The sequence below is a fragment of the Hippopotamus amphibius genome, chromosome 2 (genome assembly GCF_030028045.1).
Source record: "Hippopotamus amphibius kiboko isolate mHipAmp2 chromosome 2, mHipAmp2.hap2, whole genome shotgun sequence".
NCBI lineage: Eukaryota > Metazoa > Chordata > Mammalia > Artiodactyla > Hippopotamidae > Hippopotamus > Hippopotamus amphibius.
The window spans coordinates 34,836,130-34,853,643 of NC_080187.1; the positions used below are offsets into that span (position 1 = coordinate 34,836,130).

A 17,514-nucleotide genomic window follows, 5' to 3' on the forward strand; every position below is an offset into this window, starting at 1 on the left:
TTACATCTTACTGGTCAGAAGTGTGTCACATGGAACCTCTAGTTGCAAGGCAGGCTGAGAAATATACAAATATTTCATTTTGCAAATATTTTATTGTCATTTTCGAACATCTCTGAAATTGAGGCGTGTTGTATAACCAATGTATCGTGGTAGTTTTTCTGTTTTGTTTTTAGTACAGAAAATTTCAAATGTACGAAAAAATAGAGGAAGTATAATGAACCTCCGTGTATCCATTACCCAGTTTCAATAATTATCAACACAGGGAGGCCAGTACTGTTCTCACCTATACTCACACCCACTCCTACTTTGATGACCTTGAAGTAAATCTCAGACATCGTATCAGTTCATCTGTACATCCTTCAGTAGGTTCAGTGACATCTTAGATTTAGTGAGTTACGCTACGTTTTGAGCTCCATAGCAGACCTGGAGTTCAAGCTGAGGAAGGAATGGGGAGGGTGTTCACCACAGCCAAGAGCTAAAGCCCGGAAGGAAACTTAAATGGAGGGAGAAGGCTGGGAATCCAAGCAAGAAATAGCAAGAGGAGCCTAAAATGGGCTTGTCACAGAGGGAGGAGGCAACCACAGAACAACCACGTCCTGGGGCCAGGGAAGGAGCCAGTGCTGGGAGGGCTCAGCCTGGTCCAGTGAAACAAGGACAGAGGCATGACGGTGACCACGCCAAGAGGTCGTTGGCAACCGTCGCCCAGCAGCATCACGCCCTGATGTCAGATGTGGCTCCTCCGACACCCACTCCCAGGTCCTTGCCCTGAGCATCTTGTGCATCCAGCCCAAAGTAGGTGTAGAGAAGCCGCCGTGGGGTCTGCCAGTGGAAGCCTGAACTCCTGCTTGGATTGAGGTTCAGGGGACAACGGGGCCAGAACTCCGCTAGCCAAGAACTTGCGGTTCACCGAGACCTCCGCATCCAAGCTCCAACCCGGAAGGCTGCTCGTCTGTGGAGTGACCTGTCTTCCGGCCCGGCTGGGCTCTAACTCCTCCTGGCGCTCTGTGCCCCCAGGCAGACCAGGACCCGTTGGGAGTGGCCCGGGGCCATGTGTGGACCGGCTGGGTGTGAAGGGGTAGACAGGAGGGAGGCAGCCCCCTCTGCAGGGCGGCAGCTGACAGGCCCTCCCTTGACTTGCAGGTGGACCAGCGGGTGCTGCAGGACCTCCTCTCAGAGAAGCTGCCCAAGCTCATGGCCCACCTGGGGCAGTGCCACGTAGACCTGTCCTTCATCACCTTCAACTGGCTCCTCGTGGTCTTTGCAGACAGTCTTATCAGCAACATCCTCCTGCAAGTCTGGGACGCCTTCCTCTACGAGGGCACCAAGGTAGGGCACTGTGGGGGTGAGCAGGAAGGCCCTGGGCAAGTCCCTGCATCCTCTGGGTCTCGATTCTGCCCCTGGACAATGAGAGGACAGAGCCCACCGGTCAGGGCTGTGGAGGACCTCTCCTAGGAGCATGGCTTTGGAAATTCAGGTGCTTTGCACCCCTGAGGGGAAGGAGTGCTTCTGCCTCTGAAGATGAGTCCTAAAGTTTAGGGGACTCCCTTTCCCTGGAGAGGAGGCACGAGCGCGACCAGGAGGCACACAGCTATTCTGTCTGTCGCCCATCCAGTCACCCACCTTCTCTTCCTCCTGTTTGGCTGGTGCTTGGATCTGGTCCCAGCTCTGCCCCTTACCTTGCGAGGAGACCCTGGGCCTCCACCCAGCTTCCCCACAATGGTTGACCTCACCGTTCACCAAGCACCCTCAAATCTGTCTCTCCAGTCGATTCCTACTGGAGCGCCATGTAAAGACAGTGTTACCCACATTAGGTCCAACAGGGGCAGCACCTCACCCAGGGTCCCAGGGCAGTCAGTCCCAGTCCCCAGATTCCAAGCTGTGCTCCCCGTGGGGTTTCGAGTCCCCCCTCCCTTTGGCCTTGCCAAGTACGTTTCCTCCAAGCCTTCACCCTCTGCAGCCTGTCCAGGGTCTTCCACTCCTCCTGGGGGTGTGGGTGCTGCTCCCTCTGGGGATCCCCTGCCCTGGCTTCCCGTGCCCCAGCCGAGCCCGACTTTGCCCCCCAGGTGGTGTTCCGCTATGCCCTGGCCATCTTCAAGTACAACGAGGAGGAGATCCTGAGGCTGCAGGATGGCCTGGAGATCTACCAGTACCTGCGCTTCTTCACCAAGACCATTTGCAACAGCCGGTGAGAACCCACTCCTGCCCATACCCTGCCCCTCCACCACGCCCACCCCCCACGCGCGCTGTTTCCCCCGCCGCCCCTGCCAGAATACGTAGCAGAGAGGCCGGTGTTTCCAAGTGTAGGTTTATTGGCGACACTGATCCTCCATTACAACTTAGAAATCTTTAGGGGTGTTCCACTGCCTCGGCATCTCTCTGCCCCCTTAACACGGCATTCGAGGCCTTCATGCAGTTTCATTTCTTGCCTACCTTCTCCTACCCCAACACCCTGCCCTGTGACCCTGCCAAGCAGAATTATTTGAGTTCTTAGAACAACCTCCATCTCTGGGCTTCTGGCCTTTCAGGTTCTTCTACTTAGAATGCCTCCTTGCCGCTTCCACCAGCACCATCTGCCTAGCTTACCTCTACTCACTCTGCAAAATTCAGTTCACTGTCCCCTCCTCCACAAAGCCTTCGCTGACCAACTTTTCCTTCCTGGGTTAGAGCTCCCACGGCCCTACGCTTCCGCCTGCCTCAGTACATTTCTCTTTGGGTGGAAACTGTCTTCTTATTCACTGTCTCCTCCCCAGCTGCATGGGCAGGATGGGTGCGGGGGTGCCTGGGACCCCCGGGGGCTGTGACTGTGCTCTCCCCCCAGGAAGCTGAGGAGCATCGCCTTCAACGACATGAACCCCTTTCCTATGAAACAGCTGCGCCAGCTGCGGACCGCCCACCGGGAGCGGCTGGAGGCCGAGCTGCACGAGCTGGAGCAGCTCAAGGCTGAGTACTTGGAGACCCGGGCAGCCCAGGACCCCGCGGTGTCCGAAGGGTGCACCAGCGAGGACGAGGGGGAGGCGGAGTCCTGACTTGGCTACCTGCCCTCCCTTTCAAAGCCCTTTCTCGCCCTCGGCTGGCAGGCCCATAGGAGGACGGCCATGGAGCAGTGGTCCGGCCCCACTAAGCCCCATCACTGTGTGACTCTGGGCAAGTCCCTTCCCCTCTCTGGGACTCAGTCTCCCCGTTGGAGAGAGAAGCCATTGGTTGGGTTATCTCCTCTTGAGCACACACCCAGGGTGCGCCCCTTCTCACTTCCTCTGCAGAGCACTTTAGCATCCAGACAAGCAAGAGTGCTGTCTTTATAGGGTAACCTTGCACATTCTTTAAGTTTTATCTGTGTATAACAGTGTAAATATTGGAAATAGTTCACAAGCTTTGGAACCTAAATGATTCTCAGTAACCAGTGGTTTCTGGCCAGGGCCTGGGGCTTCAGGGTGTCCTACCACCTGGGCCTTCCAAGCCTGGGACATCCCTGGCTGCTGTTTCTCTTGGAGCCTCTGCAGGGCCAGTCCTGGCTCCCAGAGAAGCTAGGGCCATGTGCATTTAGGGCTTCTGTCTTTCCGGGCTACAGCGCCTCTCCAGGCCTGGTTGGGCCTTTGTTCCAGGCCTGCCTCCCACCTCCCAAGGCCTGTTTCCTGAGCCTTGCCCCTGCCCTCTCCTTTCTCCTCATGGCCCATCTCGGGTGGCGGCAGGGGTCGGGGGTATCCCAGGGACACCCCTGTCCACCACCAAGAGGAACTTGGTGTGGGGGTTGAGCAGAGAGCCCAGGGTTAGGTGCCCAACTTCTGATCTCCCACCACCAGCTTCACAGTCTGGGGCAAGAAAAGTCACCTCTTTGAAAACTGGGTGTTTGGGAGGGAGAGGAAAAGGCAGTGAGACGGACAGTGCCTGCAACCTGTTGCCAGGTCAGGGCTTGCTGGTGCAGAACTCTGCTCCAGTTCTTCTGGGCTCTTCCAGGTCCTTCCTCAGCAGACAAGCTTCCGCTATTCCCCTCAAGGCAGGGGGTCGAGGCTGCACAAGTGGTGCTGGCAGCTCATTTCTCAGCAAAGCCTGGGACTGTGCCAGAATAGCCTTGAGTGCGGCAGTCTTTGGTGTGAAGGACTGCGGTGGGGGTTCTCACAGGGAAACCTCCTGCTCTGATCTGAGGCTCTTGTCAGGGCTCGGAGGCCACACCCATTGCTGGGGACCAGGGACAGGCCCTTCTGTCACCCACTGGTGTGAACTTGAGGGAGGGGTTGGTACGCCAGACTCCTGGTTCCCTCCCACCACACACCCCCCACCCCCACCCAGCCCTGGGGAAGGGACCCTCAGGGTTCCTTTCCTCCCACATTTACAAGGGCCGCTGGCCCACGCAGTTTCCTGTGAACACCCTACACCAGGGTTTGATGGCCTTTCTCATTTTTGCTAAACTTTTTTCATCTGCTGATGGTGGTCCTTTCACCACCAAACAGTAACTCTGAAGCATGATGGTGGTCTGAGGGCAGCCTGGGAGGGTCCTGGCTGCACCGCCAACAGGCTGTGTGCTGTAACCCTCAGGGCCATGACCAAGGAGACAAGGGGTCCAGCCCCCTGGAACTCCAGGAGGGTTAAAGGAGGTGACGCTGGTGCTGAGCCTGGTGCCTGGCACAGAGTAGAGTACAGCCTTGGGCAGTGAGTGGCCTTATCATGAAGAAAACCTCACCAGGAGGGCCTTGAGGTCTAGGAAAGGCCCAAGGCACCAGGACTGACTAGGTCTAGCTGTTCCCTCTAACTTCAGCCTTAAAAATCAAATTCCCTCCTCAGCAAAAGTACAGCAAGCAATCCCAGCGCAGACAGGGACTGCCAGATGAAGGACACCCTCCTCTCCCCTCCTGCCTGCCTCTCCCCTTCTTTTGCCCCCCCCCCCACCTCTTCCCTCTCCTCCTTCCCTCATCTGTCCCCTCCTCTCCACTTGGCTTCCCCCTGCTCTATCTTTCTCCCCTTACACCCAGGCAGAAGAGAAGCTCTACCCAAAGCTAGGTATCTACCCCCCCCTCCTCCCTCACTGACAGGTGGTGCTCTGCAGCTGACCCAGCACTGGGTCACCTCTGGTTCCTACCTGGCTGCACCAAAGAATCACCTGAGTGCTGGACCCCACACTCAGAGCCTGTAGTGGGGTGTAGGTATTGTGATACTGACAGGGTTGGGGACCACAGGCAATGAGGACAGACTAGTGGGGCCTCCAGCCCTGGAGCCAGGAGCTGGAGCCAGAGCAAGAAGGCAAACTGCCCGTCCTACAGCACCTGTTCACTCCAGGCCAAGCGCAGTTTACAGATGAGGAGACAAGGCTCAGAGAGGTTAACTAACTTGCCCAAAGTCACACAGCCACTGAGTGGTTAAGCCATGCTCAAGCCTTAGAGGCCACTAACTACAAAACCAAGGAGGGCTCCTCCAAGCTCACAGTGCCTTCTCTGGATCCTAGAACATGTCCCCCAAGATCCCAGGAAAAAGGGCAAACCTGGCCTATGGCCTGAGTGGTGTAGGGCCTGTGGGGACAGCTCCAGGCAAAGGAAAATGGGAGGAAGAACCATCTACCTGACAGGGAGACGCTAGCAGAAACTGGTGGGGGGTGGGGCCAAACCCCGGAGAATGTCTGTTACTCCTAGGGAGCCTGCCCACCCTCCCTCAGCTCTTCCCGAAAGGCAGGCGCTTGGGGCCCACCCCTGGTGTCAGGTTCCTGGCCCCCGCACCACAGCTGTCACCCCCATCCCCAGGGGCCGCTGCCTTCCATGGCTGGAGGATCTGATCCCTCACAGCACCACCTCCCTACCCCAGGCGGTGGGCCCTCCAGTTCAAAGCATCCCTCTCCCAGACACGAAGCCCCAGCAAGCTCAGGCCCACGCTCCGTTCTATAGAGGAGGGGAAAGGAATTACCCAGGGAACATAGCTGGGGCAATTTCCCCAAGAATAAAAGGGCTCCTCAAAACAGGAAGGAGGGAACTATAGAAGACCCTCACCCTAAAGCGGGAGACGCACATTCACTTCTAAAGAATGCCCGTGTTCAGGGTAGTCGTCCCCTGTGTTCAGAACCTCACCTCCCAGGTGCTGCTGTCCCCTCGTTCTTTCTCAGTTCAGTCTGCCACGGCACAGGACTGTACTGTACAGGAAGCTCCATGTTGGGCAGGTAGAGAAGAACTTGCCACCTTCTCGCACATATACACGCACACACACAGGTTCTGGTCACCCACAAGCCATTTACTGACACATGGCAGATCAGATTAAACAAAGGCATTGCTGACACAGGAAGGTGTTGGTTTTCTGGCCCATCTCAATCAGCAATAAGGCCCAGTAGAAGGTGCTAGTAGATGGGCCAAACTTTGGGACCAGACCTATTGTGTGTTTCCTAACTAGGGACCCCTGGACAGGTCATCCCTGCTCTGGCCTCAGTTTTCCCATGTGTGCCGTTCAGATGGTCAGCAGGTAGCCTTCATCAAATGGACCAGGGTTAGGGGGATGGAAGGGGCAGGAGAATAAAGAGCACACATACACATGCAGCATCTCTAGGAAGAGTCCCAGGCTGTGTCTATTGCAGAGGCCTCCAGTGGCCTCCCCTCTGGCCCACTGGTCCATAAGTCCATGGCCCCCAGAAAGGTCCCTGTCAAACCAGACCGTCCCCAAACACAGTCCCAGCCACCTACCATCATGGCACAGGGTGGTAAGATGCAGATACAAGGCTGGGAGGGCGTATCCACAGGGATCTGGGAAGACTTCCTGGGGAGGAACATTGGCACCAGCCCTGGAAAGAAGGATGAGTCTGTTTAGACAGGAGGAGGTGAGGAAGGAAGAGAATTTCTGGCAGAGAGGACAGTGTGAACAAAGGCATAGATGTGTGAGAGTGCAAGGGCATGGGGGATGCACCAGAGTTACTGGCCCAAGCACTAGGTCGATTAAGACATTCAGGTGAATTAACACTTCCTGAGCCACGCACTGTTCTGGGCCCTAGAGATACGCCACTGAATAAAGAACTCTTCGCAAGAGAGGTGGTGTGGTAGAGTGGTTATATGCTTGGGCTTGGGAGCCACGCTGCCTAGGGTTGAATTACTACCTGTGTGATCTTAAGCGAGATACCTAACCTCTTTGTGCCTCAGCTTCCTTATGTGTAAAATAGGTAATAGGTAACCTAATAGGCTTGTGTGACGGTCGAGTACAGTGATGCATTTCAGGTGCCTAGAGCTGTGCCGGGCTCATTAAATGTTAGGTGGTGGTATCACTAAAAAGGCTGGACCTCCCCATCTCCGCCCATTGTCTAGCGCGCTCGACCCCAAAGCCGGAGAGACTGGGCAGCAGCGCCCCCTCCTGGCTACCGAGAGAAAGACGGGCGTCCTCCGATGCTCAGCGGCCCTCCGTGCCTGCTTCCTAGCGGGAAGCCTCAGGTTCCCCGCGCGCTGCTCCGGCGGCGGGCTCTCCGCGCGCACTTCGCCGTGCGGGTAAATTAGGTGGTCTCCTGTAATTTTCAAACAGTGCTCTGAGGCAGACACGGTCACTGCTTCCATTTCACCAGGGGAGAAACTGAGGCCCCCGGGAGGTCGGGTCCCTCGTTCCAGGCCACTCGGCGAGGGAGCGGCGGGACGTGAAGGTGGGCGAGTGTGACTGTCCCCAGCCTCTGCTGAGTAGCCGGGCAGCCTGCCCCAAGCCCTGGGGCGAGTGCGCGCCGGTGTACGCGCCCGCCCTGTGCGCGTGTGCGGTGTGCGCGCCCCGAGCCCGGGCCCCGGGGGCCAGGAGCACAGCGGAGGGCGTGAGGAGGCGGGGATGGCCCCGCCGAGCCGCGGGGCGCGAGGGCGGGGCTTGTGCCGGGCCCCGGCCCCGCCCACCGGCCCCGCCTGCAGGGCTCCGGGAGGGAGGAGGCGGCGGCGGCGCTAGGAGTGGGGACTCGGCGGGCGGCGAGGAGCTCGGAGCCGGAGCCGGACGCCGCCGCCACCGCCACCTGCGCGGCAGTCATCAAGGTAGGGCGGCCCCGGGCCGCCGGCCATACCTTCCCGGTCTGCGTGTTGTGTGCGCGCTGCACCTCCGGGCTGCAGCGCCCGGGGAGGGATGCTGGGGGTCGGCGCACCGCAGGGGACCCGGCGGGGCTCGGGGGACCTGGCTCCCAGCCCCTCTGCGTGACCTTGCACAAAGCACTGCTCCTCCCCAGGCCTCAGTTTCCCCATCGGGATAGCGGGCGCAGTGGCGGCCCCTTCCTCGCAGGGCTGTTGGGAGGAGCCGCCTCAAGCTCCAGCCTCCCGACGGCGCGGGGGCCCGGATGGGCACCGTCTGCACAACCCACCCGCAGTGAGGGCAGCTCATGCTGGGTGTGGCGAGCCGGTCCCGACAGTCCCCCCTCGGGGTCCTATGTCGGGACCTCTTCCCTCTCCCGGCTGAGTAACCTGCTGGGCCTCAGCTTCCCTGTACAGGGAAACAGGAAGGCGGGGACACCTCCACGTCCCTGTGGAGCCGGCCTGGGCATGCAGGGTGGGGCGGTCAGAGTCTGCCTGCCAAGTCCGCCTCGCGGTCTGGGGCTGGGGGAAACCTGGGTTGGAGGTGGTGGGGCCCTCAGCCACAGACTTGCCTAGACCAGACCCATGCAGGCACCTGGATGCAGGGAATGGTGCAGAACATGCCCTTCCCCATCCCTTCCCCACCATTGCTGACGCCCAGCTCCATGTCCTAGCCTGCTGTGATAGGGCTGGCTTGTCCACGCGCGGACCCCAGAGGGGCAGCAGTGCCAAGAGAGCCATGTCTGGGTGGGGTTGGGTCTGGGACAGAGCAGGTGTCTGAGTGAGTGTGGCTCCAGGCTCTCTGGGTAAAGAAGACTTCTGGCATCTGGCCCAGCCCCTTGGTAAGATCCCCTCTGGAAGGCCTTGCCGCCCCATTGCACACCTCTCATGGAAATCTCACTAGCTGTAAACAGAGCTAGAATCTGTTAGTCCTGCTCTGAGCACACAGACAACATCTGACCTCTCCATCCCCCACCCCAGGGCAATCATCTGGTCCCTTAAATCAGTTCACCTCAGGGCTAACCAGCCCCAGATCCAGCGGTGTTTCCCCGGTCAGAGCCTTAGGGAGCAGAGGCAAGGTGAGGGAGCTGAGGTGTCTGCCCCCGAGCCGGCAGTAGTCAGCCTGGGGCTTGCTCAGAGCCCACCTTCGTCAGGACTGGAATGTGTCGCCTGTACCTTTGGGTCAGCAGCTGCCTCAGAGGTCTGGAGTGAGAGGAGGAGCCAGAGGAGCCCCTCTCCAGGCCTTCCATCCCTGGGGTGTTCTTCCCTGTCTCCTCCTATTGCCTGCCCGGATGGAGGCAGTAGTTTCTGAGAATCAAGTCTGGGCCTTCTGGCCTCTCTTGTCCCACCTGGTGACCTGCCCCTCACCTGTGCGCTTTCTTACAGCCAAAAGAAGGGCGGGGCTGCCAGGGCAGGTAGTGCGCGTTGTGTCCTGAGAGGTGTGTGAGCAGAGGCTGGATGAGCACTCCTAGGGGTGAGCTACCTTTGGCTGCAGGTCTGGGACTCTAGGGCCGAATTTGAGTGACCATGACCTTACCTTCTGGCCATGATGGAGCTGCACAGAACTTGAAGCTAGACCACAAATAAGTGTTATTATCCCCTCATAAAAGCAGACTAAGTGTATGTGCTGGCACTTGAGCACGGCTTCGACCCACAGACTTAAGTGCTACCTATGTCTCCTGTCATCTCTACCTGCATAGAATCTGGGCTCTGTTTTCCTGCTCTACTAGTCCAAACTCTTTGGGCCTTGATTTAGAGGTATGGCAGATTCTGGTTATTAAAAAGTCATCCTATGCCAATAATTTAAAAATGCACCATGGAATTATGGAATATCTAAGCTGAAAGGGATCTTAAGAAATCATCTCATTCAACCTCCTCATTTGACAGATGGGTATTCCCTATACCTGGAGGAGGTGTGACTTGTCAAAGGTCACACACCAGACAAACAACCAAGCTCAGGGATCTTTTTCTTTTTTCAATTTATTTATTTATTGGCTGTGTTGGGTCTTCGTTGGTGCGCGCAGGCTTTCCCTAGTTGCAGAGACCGGGGGCTACTCTTTATTGCGGTCCTCGGGCTTCTCATCGCGGTGGCTTCTCTTGTTGTGGAACACCAGCTCTAGGCTTGCTGGCTTCAGTAGTTGTGGCAAGTGGGCTCAATAGTTGTGGCTCTCAGGCCCTGGAGCACAGGCTCAGTAGTTGCAGCGCACAGGCTTAGTAGCTCCACGGCATGTGGGATCTTCCTGGACCAGGGCTCAAATTCTTAACCACTTAGCTATCAGGGAAGCCCAAGCCCAGGGATCTTGATTCCAGGACCTGTGTGTGTGTGTGTGTGTGTGTGTGTGTGTGTGTGTGTGTGTGTGTGTGTGTGTGTGAAAACAGGTACCATATAGTAAATGAAAGCAATCTGTATTTATTCCTATAAAATTAGCAGAAATAAATATAAAAGGATAAATCTCTATGCTGGCAAAGCTATAGGGATTCTCCAGTAGCATTTAATTTTGCAGGGCAACCTGGCAGTTTATTACAAAAGTCCATGAAAATGATCCTAACTTCCCTTTGCCCTTAGGCTTCTACTTTGAGGACTTTACCCTAAGGAAGTAATTATGGCGAGAGACGAGTGTAGTGCTGTTATTTACAAGAAGTTATCTTATGGTGAAGAAGCTCTTGATGTTTTACCTGAGGCTTAATAAACATTTCATTTTAAAAGTACAGCTTTAAAAATAGTGATGCTAAAGCTTCCATGGCCAGAGTCTGGCCAGCGCAGGAGCAGTGTGGTCCGGAGGAAAAGCCACCAGACTCGTGTCAGCACAGATTCCAGGATGAGCTCTTCCTCTACCCCACCGTGTGACCTCAGGTCGATCCCTGCGCCTTTCCGTACCTCGCTTCTCCTGTCTGTGAGATGGGGTAGATTCAGTGATTGCTGAATTTCTCTTAACTCTGACAACCCACATGCTAGACTTAGCAAATCTCTGTAGAGGAAGCCTTTGTTAGAAGGAGCAGTAAACACAGGGATAATCAAAGAATGTTCCAGCCTCCCTCCCCCTTCATTAAATGAATCCCCTTAGAGGTAAGCAGCTGGTTAGGGGAAGGGACTTCCCTCAGCCTTAGACCTTTGTTATCTCCGAATGGCCAGAGCCTGGATTCTTTTTTTCTGGCCTGTGCCACTTGGCATGAGGGATGCTAGTTCCCCGACCAGGGAATCGACCCCATATCCCTTGCAGTGCAAGCATGGAGTCTCAACCACTGGACCACCAGGGAAGGCCCAGAACCTGGATTATTTTAGAGCCTACTGTATTTTTGTTTTTATCCTCTTTACCAAATATCAGGGGACAGAGATTTTTTTGGAGGATCGGAAAATAATTCAGCAAGATCCTCCATTTATTTGCGTCTACAGGCCGTGCCTTGCCTCCTTCAGAAGAGACTGGAGGTGTTCAGCAATCACTCCTGTTATGAAGGCTCAGGACTTGGTGGACAGACACTTACTGGGCACCCATTGTGTATTAGGCCTTGAGGTGCCTCCCAGGGGCCTGCAGGCTACCGCGGGAGACGTATTAGGTTATATGTGAAATGGCCAATGTCTGGCTGTTTTTGACTTACAAGAAATGCCCATTTTATTTGGTTCAGCCTAAATGGAAAAAGATATAATTAAAAAGCGCTGTGCTCCTTACCATAATTGAGAGATTGGCAGGGCGCGGTGGGGACTAGGAAAGTGTGATTACTGTATAAGCTTGGAGAAGTCAAGTAGAAAGGACATGGGCGCTTCACCTTGAAGATTCAATAATAACAGCAGCAGCAACAACATAATAATAAGCTAACATTTATTGAGTACTTACCACCTGCCTGATTGTCCTAAGTGCTTCACCGTCATTCATGTGGTCATTCAACCTTTCATTTATTAAGCACCTACGTTGCACTAGGTATTCTCTAGGTGTTGGGGGAAAGGGGGTTCTTGACAGTAAACAAAATAGACCCCCAAAATATCTGTCTTAAAAGAGCTTTCAATCTAATAGGAAAAAAAGACGGACAATAAACAATAAGTAAAATAGGTGGTGATAAATGAGATGGAGCAAATAAAACATAGGAGGATATTTCGAGTGTGTGAGGGAGAATGGAAGGAGGGGGTTGTGGCTTCAAATAGGGTGGGTGGGGGGAATCCACTGAGAAGGTGACTTTTGGGCAAAGGCTTGAAGGAGGTAAGGGGAAGAGCCCTTCCTGGGGGAAGAGCCAACCAGGTGGAGGGAACAGCCAGTGCAAAAGCCCTGAGGTAGCACCATGCCTGACACGTTCAAGGAAGAGCAGATGAGAACAGAGTGACAAGAGGGAAGAGGAGACAGGTGAGAGAGGCCACGGGTCACATTGTACCCTGTCTCGAACAACATGGAATCCTGTGAGTTGGAGGGAGATACTATTTTTACATCTCTTTATCAGTTCAAGGAACAAAGGTACGGAGAGTTTTAAGTAACTTGCTGAAAGAGTGTCTCATAGAGGAGCTAGGGCTTTTGGTCAAGGGCAGTGAAAGCCATGGAAGGCTTTTGAACAAGTCAAGGGCCTGGCCACATTTGAATGATAGTGTGATTCCTCTGGGGTGCAGAGAAAAGGCTGTGGAAATAATCCAGATCTGGAGAGATGAGGCTGGACCCAGGCAGCGTGAACCACTGAACATGGGGGCAGAGGATCTGCCGAGCTTGGCGCTGGGGGTGAGGTAAGGGTCCAGCCCAGGGGAGGAGGAATAAGAGAAAGCCAGGCTGTTGTGGGCTTATTTATTTAACAAATACTTAATAGCACTTCTTACACCATCTAAAATGATGTAAAAAATTTTACATGCACTGGCCCATTGAATCCTCAAAACTATAGAGTAAATACTATTACTTGTTTGTAATGGGTTTATTATATTGCATGTAAATTATATCTCAATGAAGTTAATTTACAAAGAAAGTATATTTGTTTTTTCTATTGTGAATGCTTGATGATAACACAGAATTTAGAAAAAAGAGGAAAATAGAAAATAAATCACATCTTTTTTTCTCAGTCAGTATAAGTATTTTAGTATATTTACTTGGGTTTTTTTTTCCTATTATCCCCACTTTTCCGATGAGGACAGTGAGGCCTACAGCAGTTGGGCAGCTTGCCCAGGGTCATGCATATGGACCCATGTCATCTGGCTCCAGTGTTCAGGGTCTATGTTGCCTGTAGGCAAACCTGCAGTGTTAGTTGGTGGGTTCCATTGAGACCCCACCCCCCACTCACCCCACCCCCCCAGCATTCTTTCACAGATAGAGAAAGTAAGGCCCAGTGAAAGGTGGCGCCTTGGACAGCATCTCTCAACCAGTTGGGAGCAGGTATGTGAGGTCTCCTTCTAAGAAGAAATAGGGAGCTGAGAATTTGTAGGGTTGACGTGACACCTGCTTCCAGCTTGGCCTTGAGCCCAGAGCTTGCAGGGAACTGGCAAGTGCCACGACCCTGCCCACACGGAGTGCTGGGCACTACCAGGGCAGGCCTGTGTTCCCAGGGCCCAAGAGTCTCAGCCCTCCAGCAGGCCCTGGGTGGGAGACAGCCAGGAGTGGGGAGGGAGAGTGTGGGACCTTGCCAAGCCTGCAGGTCCCCTGGGAGTTGTCTCTTGTACTCTGACTGTGCATTTATTTCAGGCTCTGGTGCCAGCAAACTCCTGGGGCCGCCTGCTGCCAGGGATGCAGCCCTGGCTTTGCTCCCAGTACAGCCACTAGGTGAGCCTTGGGCCAGGGCCTTTCCCTCCCCACCTGCAAAGTGGCATCATAATGGTGCCAGCTGCAGGATGGAGTGAGACGTAGATGGAAAGTTCTCTGGCACAGGACGTGGCACCTGGAAGAGCTCGATGGAGAGCCAGTTACTGTTGCTGCTTGTAGGGTCACCCCAGGGTGTTGGCTCGGGCTGGGGGATTGAGCCTTCCCAGCCACAGTTCTCTCCAGGATGCTCCCCTTCACACCTGGCTTGACCAGGAGGCCCAGCCAGTGCAAGAGGAGATGGAAATGAACCTCAGGCAGTGACTTGGAGCCCAAGATTGCAAACAACAAGGGCACAGTGGAACAAAAGAGCCCACATTTCTGAGGAGGGAGGCCTGACCTGGCCACTGACATGCTCTGTAAGCAAGTCCTGTCCCTTCTTTATGCCCCCTGTCGTTTTCCATAAAGTGGGGAGGGCATTTCCTGCCTTAATATCCATCATGATCTTCATCCCAGAAGCCATCTCTCTAGGTTTCACTGTTCTTGGGGAGTAAGCCAGACTCATCACTGCCTTCAAGGTACATAGCCCTGTCGGGGGCTCTGTTTTGATAGGGAATCCCTGGAGCTGTGGGCCCTCAAGGAGGGGCATCTAACGCAGCCTGGGGTGAGAGTGGGAGTCAGGAAAGCTCCCTGAAGAGGTGATGCCTGGGCCAGGTTTTTAGTGGGATTTGGAGTTGGCCAGACCCTGAAGGGGGAGGAAAGCCAGAAAGCTCATTGGTGGGTAAACCGCCCAACCTCCCTGAGCCTCAGTCTTTTCATCAGTAAAATGGAGATAATAAATCCCTGCTTTGCCTGATGTATACATTGGCTGTGAGTTCCAAAATTGGATAGAGAGCATGGAAGCACTTAATGAACTATAAAAATGCCAGGCACACATTCGTTGTTGTTTACTGTGATATCTGGACTACCCAGGGGTTAGGGAGATACTAGGGCAGCATCTGGGTCCAGGAGAACATCTGGCCTGTTTTGAAAGATCCCCAGCAGGGACAGACAGCTGCCATTCACCTCACACCCCTTGATTTGAGAGTTCAAGAGTATTTCTGTGCTGGGGTTGCGGCTTCGCTTTGAGGAGGCCCTGAGGGCAGCTGTGATCTGGTCGCAGCCCTGCTCCGAGGAAGAGGGGACAAGTGTCCACTGAAACCCATCAGGCCGAAAGCACTACATCCTGGTAGAAACTGGGCACCCTGATCAGCCCTCAGGGACCTGACCGAGAGGGACTGTAGAGACCTGCCAGGTGAAGGGGTGGAGGATAGGGGAGCACCGTGAGGTCCCCAGGAAGAAACCAGTCTTTGTAGAGGGAGGTCTGCAAATTTGCATTGCCTGGAAAAGCAAGAAAAGTAGCAGTGTGTGGAATGAGCCCATTTTGGTTTGAACATGAGGAAAGAATAGGTCTACATGCATGTAAAGAAATACAGAAAAATATTCAGGGGGACACACATCAAGCTGGTTGATTATCACTAGATGGCAAAACTTTGTTTTCTTTTTTCTGTATTTTGAAGTTTATCTGTGATAGACATTTTATTCCTCTAAAGATGTGGCTTGTGTAATATGTGTTACGGTGGAATGTAGATAGTATGGTAATCTAGCCAGTCTGCTGTCACCGGGCTGGAGGGTTGAAGGAGGAACCTGCAGCAGGAGGACTTGGGTGAGGCCTGGAGGACTCTTCCAGCGCAGTTGAGACAGGGGCCAGGGATGGCTTGATGTAGGAGTCACAGGGGAGGAGAGGCCTCTGGGGGCTTCTGGAGTGGTTCCCAGAACAAAGACTCTTCTTGGGACAAAGACTAGGGGGTTAGGTGGCCACAAGCACAGTCAGCATTATGACCGACTGCCTGAAGCCAAGGACTCCAGGCCACATCAGCAGAAGCATAGAGACAGATCCAGAAAAATGAGGGTCCTGCTGGAGTTTGGGCCACCCCCTGAGTGGGACTGGGACAGCTGGGGCAGATCCAGGGGCGGCCAGGCTGGGGAAGAGCCTGTGCCTCCAGATGCCGTGATGCTTCAGGCTTCCACCTCAGCGTGCCAGACCCCGGAAGACCCTTTGCCGTCAGTGATGCGCATGCTCAGTCTTTGGTCCCTGGGACTCTCACAGACCGTCCCATCTCTCTGCAAAGAGAGCAAAGAAACCAAGCTACTGTCCTATTTCATGGACTGCAAGGCACGGCCTGTTGTGAGTTACACCATTATTTTATAATCCATTAAGAAAGAAAAAGGACAGACAATTAAACTAGAAGTTGCATCCCAGTCAGAGATGTTAAAATGTTAAAAACTGTGTGACTTACAATCAATTAAATATGACATGTGATTGGCCCCACCCTGGATTCTCAATGTATATTCACTCATTTTATCTGTACAGCAACCTCGTGGCTAGATATTCTTGTCCTCTTTCTATAGATGAGGAAACAGAGGCCCAGAGAAGTTACTTGCAAGGTTACACAGTCAGCAAGAGGTAAAACTAGGATTGGAACCCTGTTCTAACTGGATTCCACCACTTTTTCCTAATCCATCTCCACAGAGACAAGGCTCCTGAGCTCTGGCCCTTGGGAAGAAGTCAGCAGAGTAAACATATGTGAGTGCAGAAATGCCCTGGTGAACTGGCCATTAAATGCTGGGTCCTCTGAGTAATGGGGGGCCTGGAGGAGGGCTGGGGAGCTAATGGACAGGAAGGAGCTTTGGGAGCTCGCTGGCTGAGTCATTAGTCTCATCCTTGTTATGACCATTTCCAAGAGTGGGTTGGCCTATGGCCTGCCCTGGAGACAGACTGTGGAGGCCTGTCCCACACAGATAATCCTAGAACCTCACCCAGACTGGCCCACTCATTCATTCCCTGAAAAGTAAGTTTTCAATTTAATTTTTTGAACATGACCTTTGTTTGTGTATTGATCACTTTCTGCAAACACAGCTCAGTGCTAGGGATACAGAGCAGAGCAAAACAGAGAAAGCGGCTGCCCTGCTGAACTCACAGACCAAAGGAGAGCTGGGCAGTAACCAGAGAGTCCCACAAAACCTGGAGGAGAGAGGGCGTGAGGAGCATGCAGAGGAGAGAGATGTGCCTAGTCCAGGATCACTGCAGAAGGCTGTTCTAAGGGAAGGAATTTTGAGCTGAGATCTGAAAGATGAGTAGAGAGTAACCAGGTGAGGGTGGGAGGGGAACGTGCTAGACCAGAGAAACAGCCTGTGCAAAGGCCCTGAGGCTGGAGGAAATGGACTTTTGAGGAATTATAAAAGCACTGAGTATCTGTAGCTCAGTTCCCTGGGCAAGGTGAGTCTGGAAAGACAGAGTGGGCCAGACCCTGCAGGCCCTGCAGCAGTGGCCATGGAGTGGCATGCTCAGATTTCCATCTTTTGAAAAGATCAGGGGAAGATGGTTTGTATCCGAGACTAAGTGACCAGGTGAGAACAGGTGGTAGCCGTGGGAATGGACCTATATGGATGGTTTAAGAGATGTTTGGGAGGTAGAGGAGGGTGGGATAACTGATGGCTTGGCTGTGGGGTACAATGAGAAGGAGGCCACATGGGTGACCCCTGGGATCTGGCTTGCCCGCTGTGCCTTCACAAGGCCTGACTCGCAGACGGAGGGGTGCTGGGGGGAGACAGGCAGTAGTGGGAAAGGACTTCACCCTGTGGGTACCTCCTGCACTCATCTGGTTTTCATCTATTTTTTCCTCCAGCAGTGCTTAGAGATCCTGGTTCGTTCCGCATCAGGGTTTTGCCAGACAATACAGGAAAAGTCAGCAGGATGAAGGATTTTATGGTGTTGATAAGAGTGA

General features: G+C 54.1%; 1 protein-coding gene across 10 annotated transcripts in view; it reads left to right on the forward strand.

The window, feature by feature from the left end:
* The window catches only part of CORO2A (coronin 2A), a 105,352-nt gene that overhangs the window by 40,060 nt on the left and 47,778 nt on the right, over nucleotides 1-17,514 (forward strand). For 5 of the 10 annotated variants that reach the window (XM_057724610.1, XM_057724608.1, XM_057724607.1 and 2 more), the window contains 3 exons: nucleotides 1,141-1,326; nucleotides 2,064-2,185; nucleotides 2,819-2,939. In XM_057724610.1, the coding sequence (XP_057580593.1) occupies nucleotides 1,141-1,326; nucleotides 2,064-2,185; nucleotides 2,819-2,939 (429 nt within the window). The other 5 variants (XR_009051560.1, XM_057724611.1, XR_009051561.1 and 2 more) reach the window with 5 other exon arrangements.